Here is an 18,798-nt window from a genome sequence, read left to right on the forward strand (position 1 = left end):
TATATATATATATATATATATATATATATATATATATATATATATATATATATATATATATATATATATATATACCGGTAAGCTCATACACCGAGATAATATGTCGGCCAAGCCCAAATGATTTACACAATAATATGCTTGCTTGGATCAACACATTATCCAAAACATATTTCGACCAAAAATAGGATAAACAAGTCGGCCTATACCAACCTCTTACACGCTTCCTTCACAGACTACATTTACTGAAACGTATGCCTTAATAACCGAGACAAAACAGGGATCTATTGTACCCATAGACTCGGACCCATAAGCACAATAGCTCCCAACTCCAAAATGCAATAGCAATACAAACTGATGCATGAACAATAGATAGAATTGCTATGATTGATATAACTGATACTATTGATACTGAAACTCTCACAACTAATATCAAAATTGGATACAAACCAAGATAAGCACAACACATAATTTCGGAGATGAGGATCTTTCGAAAATGACTCTAGTAGATCATGTACACGTTCATATCACATACATATCTATCTTCCATTGATGCTTGACTTGCAATACCAAAAGCTGCTTCCAACAGCATACACCGGATGTGGTATGCTAACTGGATAACCGGGTTTGACATCTATGAGAACATTCACACAAATCCAACAATCTCCCCCATTGTCATTGATGGCAAAACATATCAAAAAGAAAAAACTCAGAAACATATCTGCATATGACTCCCCCTTACTCATGCATCTCCTTATTTCTCCATTTACCTTACTCCCATTTCATTTGCCTTTCTCCCCCTTTGACATCAAGGACAAAGGGTGCCTTTGATGAATAAGAAAAGAAAAAGAAAAAAAAAATGAATGCGCTCAACTGCAAAAAAGAATTTTCAATTGCTTTTCTTTGAAATATCTGCTTATACTTCTCCTTAAGTTTCGGAAGGAGAACCTTCCAAGAGTGAACAACCAACTTGATGCTAACAGATAAGCTCCTACATTCCACCAACACATGAACAACATGAGAGAAACTGTCTGGAGTAGATGGATTCGGCTCATACTCAACCACATGACCAAGCAATATAGAAAAGTGCTCTCGCTTAGCTTCAACATTTTCCTTGACCTTCCTGGAAAACACTTACAAAGTCTTCTGTTTGCCTTTGCAACAATAACAACTCAGCTTGAAGATAATTCACCTTTTTTCTTTGCTCTCCATCTTTGTCACTCAAAAAATCAAATGACTTACACAAAGAGCTTAGTTCTTCTTCAACAACTTCAATCTTTGCTTTATGCTTCACCGCAGCAGCCGACCATGAAAGACAATACCTGCAAATTTTGCTAGCACCGTTGATACAATCTCTCATTTCATTTATGCAATTAGATAGAGTCCTCTGTGCATCATTGCATTTCTCCAACAAAAATTGCATATTATCAACATCTTTTTCTGAATCTTCTACACTAACAGGTTGCTCAATCAATTTCTCTTTAACCATTTCAGATAGGGATTCTAGAAGCACATCACTAACATCTTCAATCTTAATATTGTTCTGGAGCAAATGATCTATCAGAATAGCTTCAATTCTATCCGCCTCAAATGATCTATCAGATAGGGATTCCGAAAGCACATCACTAACAATTCAATCTTAATATTGTTCTAGAGCAAATGATCTATCTGAACATTCTCAATTCTATCCGCCAAAACATTCACACAAATCCAACAACATTGTCATCATCACTTTGGGCCTACACCCATCTCTTGAGCATTTAGAGCCAAGAAGGCCTCAAACTAGCCTGGAGGAAGACTTGACTTGATCACTTCTTGGCAATCTAAGGTACTGCACCTCCTACAAGTAAGATAACGACTCAATCCATACTTAGAACCTTCCGAAAATTAAACCCAACCTATCAAGAGACTTGAAACATAATCTAAAAGGAAGAGAAATCCCAAATCGGATCAAGACACCCTGTCTTTGATTACGCATGTGTGTGCAAATGTATTCATTTCAACTCACAAGAACATTGTAACCCTTAGAATCCACCGAGACTAGCTATGTGATTTGTCCCAACTCCAAAAACATCCCGGATAGAGCCTCGCTACTAGCGAGCGTCCATAGCCCTGATGGAGTTACTTGCATGTTCCCAAAGCCAAATATTTTGATATTTCTTTTTCATTCCATTTTTCCTTCTTGATTTTTGTTGGTTGTAATTAGGGCCAGCGGATTCCTATTGCCTTAGGCAACATTGGAATCCGCCCCCTTTCATATAGGGCTAGGCCTATCACCACTCGGCACTTAAGGTTGCTCGCCACACACTCAAATAAACATGCCTCCTTGATAGGGCCGACCCCATCAAGGTAAATTAAAAGGAAAGCAATGAAATGTTAAAGTAAAGGAGGCCGACATGTTTAGGGATCTTATGTCACCTATATATATGCAACACTTTCCTCTCATTTATGATATCAAGTTTAATGTTGATAAAACAATCTTTGGTGAAGAGCGAAATTTATACCTATGCATTCAAGCAAGATCAAAGTCTTCCATAATAGGCAGCGAACTTCCACATAGTGGCAGCGAACTTCAAGCAAGATCAAAGTCTTCCATATTAGGCAGCGAACTTCCATATAGTGGCAGCGAACCTCATAAGGATTGCATTAGACTTCAACCAGCAAACTGCGAACCTCCTCACATGTTGTAGCAGATCCAAATAAGAGGGTGCGAACTTGGTCAAACAGCAGCAGACTTTACATTGAAGGCAGCGAACTCCCTTAGAGACAGCAGATCATCATCCAACATTGAAGACTCCATTAAAGGGCTGTAATCAGACTGTAACCTAATTATTCCTCCTTCATGGTGGCTGTAAAACCAGATAAGTGTGTAATTTCCTGTTGAATTCGAAATCATAAATCAGCTCTGAGGATCCTTTGGCTGGGTTTTTCCTCCTAGGAGGTTTTCCCAGGGTAACTGTTGATTGTCTCCAGCATTTCATTTCTTTTCTTATGTTTAAAGTCTGAAAACAATAAATTAATTAATCTAAATCTAATTTTCTGAGTTTTATTCAATCTGAAAGTACTAAAAATTAACAATTTTTTCTTTCTTTTTATATTGCCTTTCTTTTCTTTCCATATTTTCGACACTTTGGCTCATAAGCAATGAAGCTCACATGGGTTCGAGAATTACAGTGGTGCTGAAGCGGGATTTTAGATTTTTCACTAGCCACGACTTCACCTAAGAAACCACAATGACTTAGAGCAATTTGATTAAGTGTGTAAAAAAATTATAGTAATTGAAAGATGTCAGTATCGAGACACAATAAGCGATTTTCTCCCAAGTCAAGTACAAGTCCTAACCAAACGGTAAAGTTAGAGGAGTACGACCTTGGATTCTAAAGCACTTCATAAATAGATATCTAAGGAATGGACTGAACATAAAATAAAAAATGTGCCAGTGCATGAGAAAATGACACAAACACCCTTTTCACAAAGAAAGGCTCCCACTTTAGACATCTGAGCTAAGCAAATGAACCAACTCAAAAGAAAACTAAACTAGAGCAAAGCAAACTAAACTAAAGCAATCAAACAACTAACTACTTGAGCCACCCAGGAATTACGAGTCAAATGAGTCAAGGCAAACTGACAACTTGGCTCAATAGAACAACTAAACTAAACGCATGAAAGGAAAACCAACCCTGAGACTATATACAAAACTCCTAGAACATGCATGAATCAAAGAAGCGACATATGTACATGACTTTACATGATTCCTTAGATTATGCAACAAGGGCATGGCAAAAGTGATGGTTCGAACTTGTGCAAATTCATCTTTAAACTCAAAGAAATAGGGTCTCACAATACATTTCTCATACTCAAACAACACCTCATGCAAGATTATCAGTTGGGGCATCTCATTAGGTCCATGGTCAATCCAAATGCAAGTCGTTCTTCCTAAATCCCCATAATCAAATTCATAGCAACTTTCAAAACTAGGATTAAGGAAAGAGACAACCTGACGCTATTCATGCTCAAATAGGAACTCTTGCATGCTGTTGCCGGGAATAATCATTATGTTATGTTGTTATATTATGTTTATGTTGTCGTCAGTAATAATGAGTTACAGCAGTCAGTTAGTTAGCTGACGGGTAGGTAGTTGGAGTCGCGACGGTTGTGTCGTACCCCTTCGGGTATTATATATTGTGTACCTTTTCTTCGAAGTGGGATCATGTTAGTCGTGTCAGATGTAATGTTATAAGCACTTATTGTACATGGACTGTGGAATTAATACAGAGGCTGGTTATTTAATATATTTCCATTATGTTCTGTGCATTTACTTTCTGCATTTAACTGTTTACCCGAGAGGGCAAACATTTGGTGCCGTTGCCTAGACGAACTCGGGAACGGAAGACACGGATGGCACACGGACACAACGGGCCTACCCGTCGATGAGATTGACCTAGAGGCCGACGACGCACAAAGGGAACAATCGTCGTGGGACGCAGAGCGTGATGGCAAGAGGCGAAGGGGAAATTGAACCTTGTAATAATCCCGACACATTGCTGATATAAATTGTGGCCGACAGGCAAAATAAAAAATAAAAATAATAAAAGTTTTTTTTGTGTACATGGCGTGTGTTTGCTGTGTATGGAAGTGACTTATGCCCAATAGACTAAGGACAAAAATAAAAAGATACAGAGTGACGAATGGGAAGTGGCACAAACCGCATTGAATCTCAGACAGCAGATAGAACGAAGGCGTAGGCTAAGGCAGCTTGCCGAAGGACGACCGGCCGAGGGGTTGCCCGAAGGGAACCCAAGAGGTGTCACGGAGGTTGCGGAGGCAGAGATAGATGGAGAGAACTACACTGTCTACATTGTTGTAGGGCTGCCAGAAGGAGTCATGGAGGGTGCCGAAGGAGAACTCTACAGTTCGCCAGAATACCACCGTAGGGTAAGAAGCTGCGAAGAGTTGGTGGAACAAACAAGGCGAAGTCTAAACCTGATCGACGCTACCAGAGACTTGCTAAAGAATTTGTCCATTTCAGCGGACAACCGGAGGGAGACACCGGAAGGCGACGGTATGACCGAAGGTGCTGAGGGAGCACAAGGGTACCATACGGGAGGCAATTTGTTTGGTTCGGTGTCAGCAACTTTTTCCAGAGGACCCACGAGTGGAGGTTCAGTTGCAGGAGGCGGAGGATCACCAGGTACGAGCACACAAGGAATTAGAGGAGTGAGACCCAGTGGTGGGATGGCGAGTAAACAAAAATTGCCAAAGTTCACAGGGGAGGGCAAGGAAGACCCCTTACGGCATTGCCGTACATGTGAAACCATTTGGTCCGCCAACGGAGTAACAGACCAGGATGACTGGGTACAGCAGTTCCTAGCCACGTTACGAGGAGTTGCCATAGATTGGTACTCCGATGTGGACAAGCAAAAAGTGGCCACGTGGGCCAATCTACAAAAGGAATTCACGGGGGAGTTTTGGTTGCTCCGTGATGACAATGAAATTGTAACGGAGATATACAGTACCAAACAAGGTACCAGGGAGACAGTACGGGCATATAGTCAGAGGCTGAAAGAACTGTTGGGTAAAATGGAAAGCCAACCCGCAAATGGATTGAAGAAACGATGGTTCGTTGAAGGGTTGAAATCCTCCCTACAGAGGAAGATGAAAATTGTACCCTCGACGTCATATGATGACGCTTATAATAGGGCGATGGACCTGGAGAGCGAACACAAAACATCAAAGAAGAAGAAAAGTAATAAATCCTCATCCGAGGATGATGACTCTTCACAGGAAAGCAGCAGCGACGACGAGGCTGGCAAATGGGTGCAAGCGCTCCAGAAAGACATGGAGCGAATGAGAAAGGAATTCAAAATAATGAGAAGCATTGGTCGGAACGAAGGGGACATATGGTGCACTGAGTGCAAAGAGGAAGGGCACACAAAGGGTACTTGCCAAAAGAAGGCATTCTGCGAGATTTGCCAAGTGATGGGACACTCCACCAAGGAGTGCCCATACATGATGAAAACCCGAAGTGTGCAAATGAACTAGGTGCTGTTCACGGAGCAGGCCACAACATCCGCACCAGCGGGTACCGGTCAACATACTAACACAACGGCATCATCTGGAGGATACCGGGACAACAGACGCGACGGCGGAAGGAATAGCAACAATACCAATAACGGAAGCCATATCGAGTATGACGCCAAGGGCCGGCCAATTATCCAATGTAGGGCCTGTAATCAGTGGGGGCACTTCGCCCGTGATTGCACGAAGGAAGCCACCCCTCAGCACCTTTGCCGTTGGTGTGGGCCAGGTGACCATGAGGACGCAAATTGCCCGCAGGCAGGGGTTAATCTCCTCAACATTGAGAAGGCTGAGAAGACTGGTGAGAAAGAAGTACTGGCGATCACCTGCGCCCAGACAAAAAAAGCCATTTATCCTGACCCCCGTACAGAGAAGGTGAGATTACGGGAGGCAAAGGCCAATATTGAACGTGAGATGACGACCGAACGACAGGACAACGAGGTGGCGAGTACATCATTCCGTACAGAAGCGGAAAATAACATCATTGAGCAAATCTTGCAGATGGAGGTGCCGATAAAGGTAAAAGACCTTCTAGACTCTATGCCACAATTGAGGACTGCCATCCTCACCAATGTGCAAAGCACCGCATCGTCGAGTACACCACAAGTAGGGGTTCCCGCCACCGCATTGTCGAGTGCACCACAGGTAGGGGTTCTCGCCACCGCTTCGAAGAGTACACCACAGGTGGAGGTTTCCGTCAGCCCTTCGACTGACCCGATGTTACTAGCCTTGAGCAGTGGTAGACACCCAGCTGTGGTAGAAATGGGTATCCGTGGGACCATTCTGAAGGACACCATTGTGGACGGGGGATCTGGGGTGAATGTACTACCAGAAGAAACATGGAAGCGGCTGGGGAAGCCCACCCTGTGGCCACCCACATTCAACCTGGTGGGAGCGGACCAACACGGCATTAAGCCACTTGGCTTGTTGATGGCCCAGCAAGTGACAATTGGTACGCAACCATTCTTGTTAGATTTCGTGGTTATTCCCTCGAAGAAGAAAGGCTATGACGCCATCCTGGGGAGAGCGTGGTTGATCAACGCGAGGGTAAACCACAACTGGAAGAAAAATACACTTTCCATGGAGAAGGGAGGGCGGAAATATACCATTGACCTACACACCCAAGATGTCGGCGAAGAGCTTGCCTCTTCCAACTCGGACTCAGAGGACTTTAATAAAGGGGAAGGGGGTCCCGATGAAAGCAAGGGCAAGAACGCGATGAAGCCGAATAGTGAAGGGGTGCTCGAATTGGAGGGATGTTCTGAAGATGAGGTATGCTCACTTAACGGGCTCTTCCACTGGCAAATGGAGGATTACTAAATGTTCCAAAGCTACAGGCTCGAAGTAGAGGAACTAGAGCAACCAACAGAGGTGTACCTGCCGGAATACAGAGAATATTGGAAGGGAGACGCCCCAAACCCTGGCGACATAAATAATCCGAAGAGTGTCGGCAACGATTGGAACCCTGTGTGGAAGGCCGCAGCCTTCAAAATCTTTATTATCCTTCTTCTTCTTATGTACGGGAAGGAGACTGTGGTCCCTGTAGAAATTGTGGTTCCAGGTCTTCGGATGGCTATTGAAAATAGATTGACCACCAACGGGCCCAAATTGAAACCCTACCACGCGAAGCGCGCAGGGAACCTGAGAGGCCGGACGGACACTCGAGAGCCCAGACGGACACCCGAGAGGATGGAAGGGGACTTGAGAGGCCAGGCAGGCGACTCAAGAGGCACAGGACCACAGCAAGCGACTCTCGGGTGAGGAAAACCGAGAAGGATGAAGGGCAATCCCAGAGACAGGGGACCCGAGCAGACGACTCTCTAAGACAACTAAATTAGAAGAAGAAAAAAAAACAAAATCGTACAGTCGTATGACAGGCGACCGTACGGTCAAAAATTTGTTAAAATGAAAAAACTGTACGGTCATACGACAGTGACCGTACGGTCAATTTTTTTTTTTAAAAAGAAGAAACGGACCACCGTGTGGTGGGCCACCCCGACGGTGGCAACACTGACGGCGACCACTGTGCGGTGGGCCACCGGCGGTGGTAACACCGTACGGTGGATGCCATCGTGCGGTGGTCAACTGCACACGCCAACCAAGCGCCACCAGCTGCAAAGCCGTTTCGTCGTCATGGTCCGCCGTACGGTGGAGGGTAGGCCGCACGATTGGGAAGGGGGCCGCACAATTGGAGGTGCCAGTGCTGTTGTTGGCAGTAGAGGGAGACGGATTTGGAGGTTGCGAACAAATAGAGTTTGAGGGAAGGCATTGCAGGTCCGTGCAGTCGTACAACAACATGGAGTTATTCAGTTCAGTTATTAGCCTTTGGGGAGTGTGATGGAGGATTTGAGGTGTCTCCTAGCATTTGTGCCAGCAGATTGTGGCCACCTCCAAGCATGACTAGTATGCTTTGAGGAACTCGGAGTATGTTTCGGCTGGACGTGAGGTTGCTGTGGTGGATGCATAGAGGGCTTAGGAGGAGTTGACCACTAGGTTGGAGGCAATAGTCGCGTGAGACTCAGTTCAGCGTACCTAGGAGTTGGATGCCGAGAGAGCAGCACGGGTGGCTATCGAGGACAAATTGGCTAGGGAGATAGTATCATTTGAGTAGCAGTTGGTGGAAGCTGAGACTGAAAAACGTGTTTTGCAGACAAGTTTGGGTTAGGCACAGGAGGACTGTGATGGCAAAGGAAGCAATATTGGTGAAATCCACACTTGAGCATCGGATGGTAGTAGAAAAGGGTTTTCAGGCGAGGACGCAGCAAGTGTATAAGATCCGGGCCCGATTGGTGTCAGTAGTTCCTGCCGTTCATCTCTATTTTGTATTAAGTCGTTGGAGTCGACTTCTTTTCTTGGGGGGGATGATGTTGCCGGGAATAATCATTATGTTATGTTGTTATATTATGTTTATGTTGTCGTCGGTAATAATGAGTTACGGCGGTCAGTTAGTTAGCCGACAGGTAGGTAGTTGGAGTCGCGACGGTTGTGTCGTACCCCTTTGGGTATTATATATTGTGTACCTTTTCTTCGAAGTGGGATCATGTTAGTCGTGTCAGATGTAATGTTATAAGCACTTATTGTACATGGACTGTGGAATTAATACAGAGGCTGGTTATTTAATATATTTCCATTATGTTCTGTGCATTTACTTTCTGCATTTAACCGTTTACCCGAGAGGGCAAACGCATGCTCTCCATCATTGTATTGTAGGAAGAGAAATCATCCATTGGTGATGGATCATTCCACTTGCATTTTTGACATGCAAATTTGCACTTGTTTGTTCTTGAATCCTTAGGAATGGATTTAGCGCAACCTCGAATTTCTCTTCACTCTTCACTTCTATGGTGACAACAGGTTCACTATCTAGCATAAACCATGCATCCTTATGAAACTCCATAAGCATATCTTCGAAAATGAGTCTCCTTGAGCAACTGATCTTCAAAAATTTCCTTTGGTGGTTGCTCAAATGTTGACATTGATGGTAGCACTACCTCAAAGGAAGCTTGAAAGTTATTCCTTTAGGATGCCTTGAAATTCTTCATTTGACTTTTCTTGTTATAAGGATGAATGCTTAGTTGAATCCTCATCAAGGGTTGTTTCCTCTTGGAGTGTATGCGGTTTACTTGCTTGTTTTTGAAATGGTGAAGCATCAAGTGAATCATGATGATTCTCCAAGTCACCCTTGCTCTCTGCTACGTCTTCCTTCTTAATCTCCTAGTGATCTTCACAAGTATCCATGTTTTGTAGGACTTCATGCCTTGGTGTCTCCACATATTGATCTTCACTTATCATCATCTTGGTGGCTCGAACATCTTCCACTATTTCCTCCACTTCCTTGGACACTAGGTTACCCTCAAATGTGGTGCCTTGACTACTTGGCCCATTTGTACTATCTTCTTGCACATCATCCAATAATGTTTGGGGAGGTCGAATTTGATGATGAATCATGCCTCTTGTAGTAATTTGCTTGTATTGGAACAACTTTGGCAGTGACTCCTCTTGTGCTTCTTCCATGAGATGTTGTGACATTTTCACACATCGCCCCATTGCAAATTGTGACCCCCACATTTTGCTTGTTGGTTAGTTGTCTTAGTTTAGTCGTTTGGCTGGGCAGTAGTTTTAGTGTTCTTAACCTTTTGCTTGTAGGAGGTGCAGAACCTTGATTGTTAGGAAGTGATCAAGTCAGGTCTTCCTTCGGGCTAGTTTGAGGCCTTCTTAGCTCTAGATGCTCAAGTGATGAGTGCAGGCCCAAGTGATGATGACGATGTTACCTTGATAGGTGAATTGGGGAGCTCTTGAAATAGATTAGTGCTGCAATTGTGGATGATTAATGCTGGAATTCGCATGTTCATACTACTTGTCTTTCGCTGATTGCCAAATACTTTGCATGGTCAATTGAACTCCTTACAAACTTAACTTTGATTGCCACTCACCCATTGATATGCATTCCATTGATGGTGTCTATGTTGTTGGTGGAATTCACATGTTCATACTACTTGTATTTCGCTGATTGCCAAATACTTTGCGTGGTCAATTGAACTCCTTACAAACTTAACTTCGATTGCCACTCACCCATTGATATGCATTCCATTGATGGTGTATAATTTGTTGGTGGTGATTTGAACATCATAAAATTACCTTAGAAGATTGCACTAAGCTTTGTGGAGTTGTTCTTTGCATGGCAAAGCAAAGCCTAGTAGAGTTTCACCAAATAATTCATGATCTCTTACATTCTTAGGATTAGACTATTTTTCTAAACCCTCACCCTTCTTATCTTTTTTCCAAATCAAGTAAAATTCCATGTTCCAACAGCATTCAAACATTCAAGTATCGACGTAAGTCCCCCTTGTGATTCTAGCAATATCGCATCATACACATTGAGTCTATCCAAGGGCATGTCAAGACCTGACATTAGGAACCTTGGAGTCATCCCATTTGATCATGCAGTTTAGCACTTAGGAGGATTTTGTTCAAGAGGGGATAGAATACTTAATATTTTATTCTATGTTGCATAGTGCATAAAAGCACATCAACAGTAACTTCAGTGCCTGGAGATGAAACCCATTAGTTATGGCAACTAGGTTATCTTGGGGATGGAAACCCTCAGGAAGCAGTTTGAGGTACTAAGTGTCATGAGAATCATCGGAAGCATTCAAATTTGCATGCTGGGTGTGCCTAGTAAGTTGTATCAATCTAGTAAGTTTCAAGTTGTTTGTTTGTGCTTGAATAGAATATAAAATAAAGCAAAAAATAGTTATTGGTGGAGTATTTCTGGGTTTGTTATTATGTGTGCCTTTAATTGAGCTCTGTTACATTGGTAACAGAGCTAAAACCTGGCCAGCTTGAGGAGGATTAAAAAGAAATAGTTATTGCATATCAATGAGTGATGGAGAAGCTGGATATTTATTTAGGGAGCCAAGGTAGCAGAAAATGTCATATGATGATAAAGGGCACGAAATTTTCAATTTGATGAGATCCTTGAAAGATGGGCAACCACAGCTCATCAATCACTTCGTCCAAAGTATGTAGGGCAATGGAACAAATGAACCAAACCATGCCACTATACCTTTAAGTAATGGTGCACAAGGGAAATCTTTATCTTCAGCAGTAAACCAGAACACCCCATAGGAATCAGTTACTGGGACTGAACTACCAAGGCTTACTTTCTTGTGTAAAGAAGCCATGCCTTCTGAAGAGGATATGGATGACCAGTAGGAGGACTTGGACTCTCTCTATACCAAATTTAGTGCAAGGAATGTTGAGTTTCAAGTAGAGATCTTCATGGATTTCTGAATGTTGAAGTTGAAACACCAGAACCAGGAATAGGAGAAACCCACTCCGAACAGACCTTGCAAAGCAGATTGAGGAAGCTTATTACCCCCTCATTTGATGGATCCAACAAGGCCACTGCCCTCGCTTGGATCCAAACATTGAATGCTTCTCTCATTGGGCCCTGTGCATGAGGAGGAAGCAATTAAATATGCAATCCTTCACTTGGAAGGTCTTGCATGAGTGGTGGTATCATACAAATGTAAAAAAATCAACTAAATGTATACATAATATCAAACCCATAAATGCTTAAGCAATAAATGTTTTTTATTTTATTTTATATTTTAAAAACATAGCTTGAAATGTACTAGGTTGATCTATTACTATGACATCTAGCATGCAAGTCTGAGCACCTTTGATGATTCTGATTACACTCTTAATACTGATGACACTGTACAATTCCATTGACACTCTTTACCTGAAACTGTGCCCCAAGATAACCTGGTTGCCAAAGTTGTTATAAACAGTGGTCACATTCCTGGGAATGAAATTTGTTTCTGTATTTTAATTTTTAAAAATTTCCTTTTTTCGTTCCAACATGTCTTATATTCCATGCATTCTCATTTTTCTGCAGTCCTCAATCATAGGCAATTCATTCCTTAATCAATGGAAGTTAACTACTGAGATCATTCGTCAATTAGTGGCAGTCAACTGATCAGTCCATCCCCCAATCAATGGCAATCCCAACTGTTACCTGACAGGTTGGAAACCAACTAATCTGCTCTTTTTCGGTATTTGACTTACAGTGCCATTGCACTCACTTGGTGCTACAGATTGGACTCGTGAACCCCTTGTACCATGAATGTCAAAAAGCATATATTACGCTGTATTAGTTTGTGTATTCTTAATATGGTGTACTCTATTGAGAGATGTGACTGCTTATCATTTGGTTATGCCTAGCTACCGGTTTGTGTATAGATGTTTATAACTGATCTGTGGATCTGTCTTCTATCCATCTTCTCTAACTTTGTGTATGGTAGAGATGTACATATTACAGTACAAGAATTATGGTTACAAAATGATTGGGGTTTAAGTAATGGCTGACTGGTCATCTTACTAGAGTTCCATGGAGTCTGTACAACTACAGACACATGTGATGACATAGTGCAGGCCATCGATTTGCACTTTTGTGTGGTTTGGGTTGTGAAAGTGTGGTATGATATTGCACTGTGGTCCAACTTGTCGTTCTATACATAGAAGATATGGGTAGTGTGTGGCAACGAGGAATTTGAACTTGCATGAGAAGGTGTCAATCTCCTGTTTTAAAGCTGTGAGGGTGAAGCATAGTTGTTGATCCTGCAACCTGTGTGTGTGCTGATTCAATGTAGCAATTTGCGGAATCTTTTGAATTTGATTATTCGATGCAATAAGTCAGTCTAATAGTGTCATGGTGTGGATCAGTTAATGTTATTTTTACGAGCTTGCTCTTTTAGGTTGCAATAAATGATCCTACGACAATCTTATTTATCCCACCAACCATTGGTGATAGTTTAAGGAATATAAATTTACTAAACCCAAATACCAGAAATTATTACTTTTTATTACAGTTAATGTAGTTACATTTAAAATATCATAATTTGTAATGCTTCCTCTAACATAAAATGAGATTGGAATGCCTCATACCTTACATTAAATAACGTTCTCTTGTACTTTAATCAATTCAAGGACTTCTAATAAATTATGCTCAATAACATGAATCTTCTTACCATGCATAATGTCAAAACTAAATATAAAAAATGTGTTAAACTGGATTTTAAAGGTCATTTCTTTTCATTATAAGTTCGTAAATTTATTTACAAAGAACAACACTTATTTTATAATTTCATAGTAACATACTACAAGTTCTCAGTTTGACTCCATAATATTAAACTCGAACCTGAACATGTAATAAATTTTGGAAAACTACATAGTAACATATTACAAGTACACAGTTTGACTCCATAGTTTGAACCTGAAAATGTATTAAATTCTAACATGCAAAGTACAAAGTAACACAAAAATGAATTAAGTCAATGATTCTTGCTGCTGTGAAATATGCTGTGCTAGACTGCTGTGGGTCCTGACAATGAAGCTTCAGGAGCATAGCCTTTCCTAATTTTATCAATCTCAGCTTCTACAAAGATATGAAGATCTTTGTTAGCAAAAAGTGGTGCATCCTTATGATTTTTAAACAATTTGGAACCTGGACTAATCTTGTCAATTTTTATTGGCTGAGCTTTCTTGATGCTACCTGATATTGTCAAATATCCAAATTAAATTCCTCACCATAATACCTGTCAATGTCCTTACTATCATCAGGTTTCCGTTTCTTTTTCACCTTTTTGAAATTCAAGTCTCTAACCACCATACACACCCCACTATAACAGTTAAACCTGGGCTCAAATCTAATCATCGAAACCCCATTCTCTTTCTTCAATCAACCCTTGCAATCCATGCAAGCAAGGACATACCACAGGCAACTTGCTGATGCGTTTCCAAATCTGTGCAATGTCATCTGCGGGGGTTTCATGTCATAGTAATTTAGATTGAGGCTGTTGCCTGTGCCATCAACAATGATAACTGCCAGGGCAGATGCAGAAATTTGACATGTATGGTTTAGGCTATTTTTTCTTCTTCAAGAGGTTGTTGTACAAATGTTTTAGTTGATCGGTGACAGGCAGAACCTTGATGCCTAAGGTTGTGGCATTTTTATTTAGCACCTCTGCTGCAGTGTGATTGAGATGGTAGCTGAGGGAGTGGCCCTTAATGCTATCATCGCTCTTATGCTGTTGTATGCAGATATAACCATATTATCTGGCGCATATGTGGGTTCTCATGCTGTTGATCAGTTTCAGCTTTGCAGAATTCCTGAAAAATGTACAGTTCTCCAATTATTAATAAACATTGCTCCAATACATGGTTCAAAAGCTTAGACCTGGCAAAAACTTGTCAGGCCTAATATTTGCATTGAGTGATAGTTGCATGCAAATATATGAGATATATAATACGCCTTTAAGGAAAAGATCCAGGCTTGTCTTAATTGGCTCAGTTACTTAGAAGGGGATAGTACCATTGTTCAAGTTCAGCCCTCCCATAGCTGAATTTGTGGGAAGATCAGCTTGCCTCCAGGCTGAGGGGGTTGTCTTCTCCCCTATAGCTTCCCTGGCTGTTCATGTGGATCCAGGCGCCTAATGGCTGTGCTTTGTCCTTATTTTGGTTGGATACCTCCAAAAATGCCCAACTCTTGAGTAATGAATATTTTTCAATTTTCAGATTGCCTTATATTTTTTCCTTTTGTAAAATGTGTCAGCCCCTTGTTTTGACCATAGTTTTGAGACTTGGTCTTGGCTCAGACTTTCCAGGTCCATTTTAAGCCCAGTCTTGTAGTTGGAGAGAAATCTAGACAAAAACTTTGCACAACTGAGCAAAAAAGATCAACATAATTTTAGTATGCATTGCAAAATATATAGGACTTTTCTGCATTCAATAGTGTATGATGCAAAGCTGCAAATCCTCGCAAACCACAAGCCTACAAATTTAAGTGAATTGGCATTGTACTACTTATAGCAATTAATGAATTAAATAAATTGCTTTAATGAATTTAAGGTCACAAATGAGTGCTGAAAACGAGTTACTTAAGGTTCAATGTTTAATTTTTGTAATTTCTAACGATCATGGGTCAGAGATTCTGATTGATTCTTGAGCAAGTTCTGCAAAAATTGCAGAGGTGTAGGAAACTCTGTCAGTCTCTGTCAGACTCAGAGAGTTTTCTGAGTCGAACCAGTGAATTTCTTCTGCTGGCTCGACTTGAGACCTTGTGAGTCCACCTAAGTTTCATTGAGCTTGACCTGGAGTTCTGACATTGGTACCTCTCTTCTCCTCAATATGCTATTTATTGTAATGTCTCGTGAATTTAAACCTTTAAAAGATTTTATTGATTTCAAAAAATCACATAGCATGTTCCTCTAGATCCATCCATAATGGTCATGGCCCATGTCATTATAATATTGCTGATCACTGGCGTTATGATATGTTGAGGTTGCAACTTATTACCACTCTTTGGTCAAACCGATTGCTACACCAACATTCATGTCATCTGTTACATCACTGCTGACATGCTTGGAATTATACATCATGTGACCACCCACGATGCCTGTTGCTGTGCATGTTTGGTTGCAATGTTGTTCTTTCTGTCAATTCACAATATGAGGATGTCTACATAAATATGGAAGATTTCTACAAGTATTATTGGGCTTATTTTGCTTCATTTATGGCTATCTTACATGCTTTCCTGTCTGGTTGTTAGTGGAAAACTATGTCGTATAGTTAATTATTCATGGCAAGGGCTGAAATAGATGCACTTCTTTCAAGCATTAACAGGCAATAAGGGAGTCTTCTTGTACCTTATTATAATTTGGGAAATTTCTTCGCTGGCTTTGGAAGTTTATCCATTCTGAGTTTTAAAATTCAAAATAGAAGCTTGAGCTGAGATCTGCCGAGTTTCAGAGAGTTATTTAGTGCAGTATACACGATCTACTTTTTAGGAATACTGTTGATTCAATTGGATTATCCTCACACTTGCACTTTTCAAAACTTCATCTGCTTGTACTACTTGCTATATGAGATTCTTCTCTGCTTCTCGACGTATAGCATCTGTTAAATGACTTTTAATACAATTCAGTACATTCTTCCAGGGGTGGGGATCAAACGACTTTTATTTGACATTTTTTATTCAACTTTGAATTATTTCATTAAGGTACAGAAACGCTTGACCTGTGAATGGGAAAGGGAAATGCTCTAATGTTAAGAGTAAGGAGGAAGAAGTATAATTTTTCTGAGAGAATATTTGGGTTTTATTTCATTCAAGTGCCTTTGCATGCTTCCTCCATAACTTTGTTTTCTATTTCTATATCTTCAGTCCTATCCACTAAATACAAGTTACTTAACCTTCTAAATTTTCTCTTAGCTAGGGCTTGCAATTATTTGAAAATATTCAACGTGCATTCTTAGAGTCTAATCCAATTGGTTTTCTTGCAACAGGTTTGCTGTGTACATTAACGAGGGAAAAAGAATTCAGATTTCTGAGAAGTAATATAAAGCTCAAGCTTGACTGAATCAGTTGCATAGATTATGCCAAAATCATAGAAGATTAGTTGCTAAAATCAGCAGAAAATGGTTTTTCTGATATAGTCAGTGGCAGATAAGTTTCTACTATTTGTAATTTGTAGAAATCTACGATATGGCACGAGGACCGCCAATTCCTAAACTTCTAGCTAGTAGACTCTCATGCATTAGAAATGGCCAGATGGTGCTTCGTGATATTAATATGACTATGCATAATGGAGGTGGAATGATATTAACAGGGCCAAATGGTTCTGGGAAAACTACATTTTTGCGTGTTTTAACAGGATTTCTAAAACCTAGTGCCGGGCATCTGTTATGGAATGGCCATGATGTGACAAACTCTAGTATCTATGAGCTATATAAAGTAGAACTGCATTGGGTGGGTCTTAAGGATGCGATCAAGAATAAATTAAGTGTTGTAGATAATGTTGAATTTTGGGAAACATTGGAAGGTAAAAGTGGGAGGTCACGTAAGGCATTGGAATTCATGGGTTTGGGACATGTCATGAATGAACCAGCTCAGGTGTTATCTGTGGGCCAGCGTAAAAGGGTGCAGTTGGCTCGATTACTTGCAATTCCTCGTCCAATCTGGCTCTTAGATGAACCTTCCGTTGGACTTGATAAGGATGGAGTGCAAAAACTGGAGTACATAATGGAAGAACATCGCAGGAAGGGTGGAATGGTTTTTGTTGCTACACACGTTCCAATTAAGCTTAAAGATGCTATGCATTTGCAATTTCCGCCAAGAATTTTAAAGTCTAAAACTTATATGGACCTTATGTGAAGAATTTTCTTTCTAAATTAAGGTAATCTGTCTGTTTGCAGAAGTAGAAACATATAACAAATCTGTCTAGCTACAACAATTTCATGCATTTCAATTGTTTTTAGGCTGAAGATATGTTTATTGGATACAATATGTTTTACATTTCTTGCAAGTCATTAATATGTAGTATTTTAGATTTAGCTTTGAAATGTTATTAAGGATTAAAGCGCTCAGAGAGACCCAAGAAGGCCTATTTCATGCCTGCCAAGAATTTTAAAGTCTAAAACTTATATGGACCTTATGTGAAGAATTTTCTTTCTAAAGTAGAAACATATAACAAATCTGTCTAGCTACAACAATTTCATGCATTTCAATTGTTTATAGGCTGAAGATATGGTTATTGGATACAATATGTTTTACATTTCTTGCAAGTCATTAAGATGTAGTAGTTTAGATTTAGCTTTGAAATGTTATTAAGGATTAAAGCGCTAAGAGAGACCCAAGAAGGCCTATTTCATGCCTGCCATGTGTGAACTTCAAAGTATTAAATTCTTGCATTTCGTGGTTTGTTGCAGTTTCAAAATTTTATTGGCATGTTCAATGGTTTAAATTTGTCACTATGCAGCCGAAACACCAAATCTTCAAATCAATCAAAAATTTGAAAAAATGTGGCTAACACATTCATCATTTCATGACCTTGTTGAGACATGATGGACTTTAGCCCTTGATTTGCAAAAGTCAACCAATAGTGAAGAACAGATTTTAAAAATAGGCTTGGACTCAAAGCTGGCCATAAAAGAATTCGTGGCAGTCCTGGAGCTAACAGTTATCCAAATGAATATAGTGACTACCAGAGACAGCAAAAAGCTGAACATGTACTAAAAGGAGATTTCAAACTTTTCTTTTTCCACAAATCAGATATAAAGAGACAACTCATCAATGGGCAAGCAGAGATATACTGGAGGATGAAAGAATAGTACTGAACAGCAAGAAATAACCAAGCATGCTACCAATTTCTTCAAAACCTT

The 18,798-nt window shown here is 40.6% G+C and overlaps 1 protein-coding gene across 9 annotated transcripts in view; it reads left to right on the plus strand.

Annotated features, from left to right (window-relative positions):
* LOC131062391 (ABC transporter I family member 1) overlaps window positions 1–18,226 on the plus strand; it is a 91,044-nt gene extending 72,818 nt beyond the window's left edge. For 5 of the 9 annotated variants that reach the window (XM_059209034.1, XM_059209032.1, XM_057996036.2 and 2 more), the window contains one exon: window positions 16,924–18,226. In XM_059209034.1, the coding sequence (XP_059065017.1) occupies window positions 17,123–17,791 (669 nt within the window). In that variant the 5' untranslated portion in view covers window positions 16,924–17,122 and the 3' untranslated portion in view covers window positions 17,792–18,226. The remainder of the gene's footprint in view (window positions 1–16,923) is intronic. The other 4 variants (XR_009358463.1, XR_009358464.1, XM_059209035.1 and 1 more) reach the window with 3 other exon arrangements.
* The last annotated feature ends 572 nt before the right edge of the window (window positions 18,227–18,798 follow it).

This window comes from Cryptomeria japonica, chromosome 7 (genome assembly GCF_030272615.1).
Source record: "Cryptomeria japonica chromosome 7, Sugi_1.0, whole genome shotgun sequence".
NCBI lineage: Eukaryota > Viridiplantae > Streptophyta > Pinopsida > Cupressales > Cupressaceae > Cryptomeria > Cryptomeria japonica.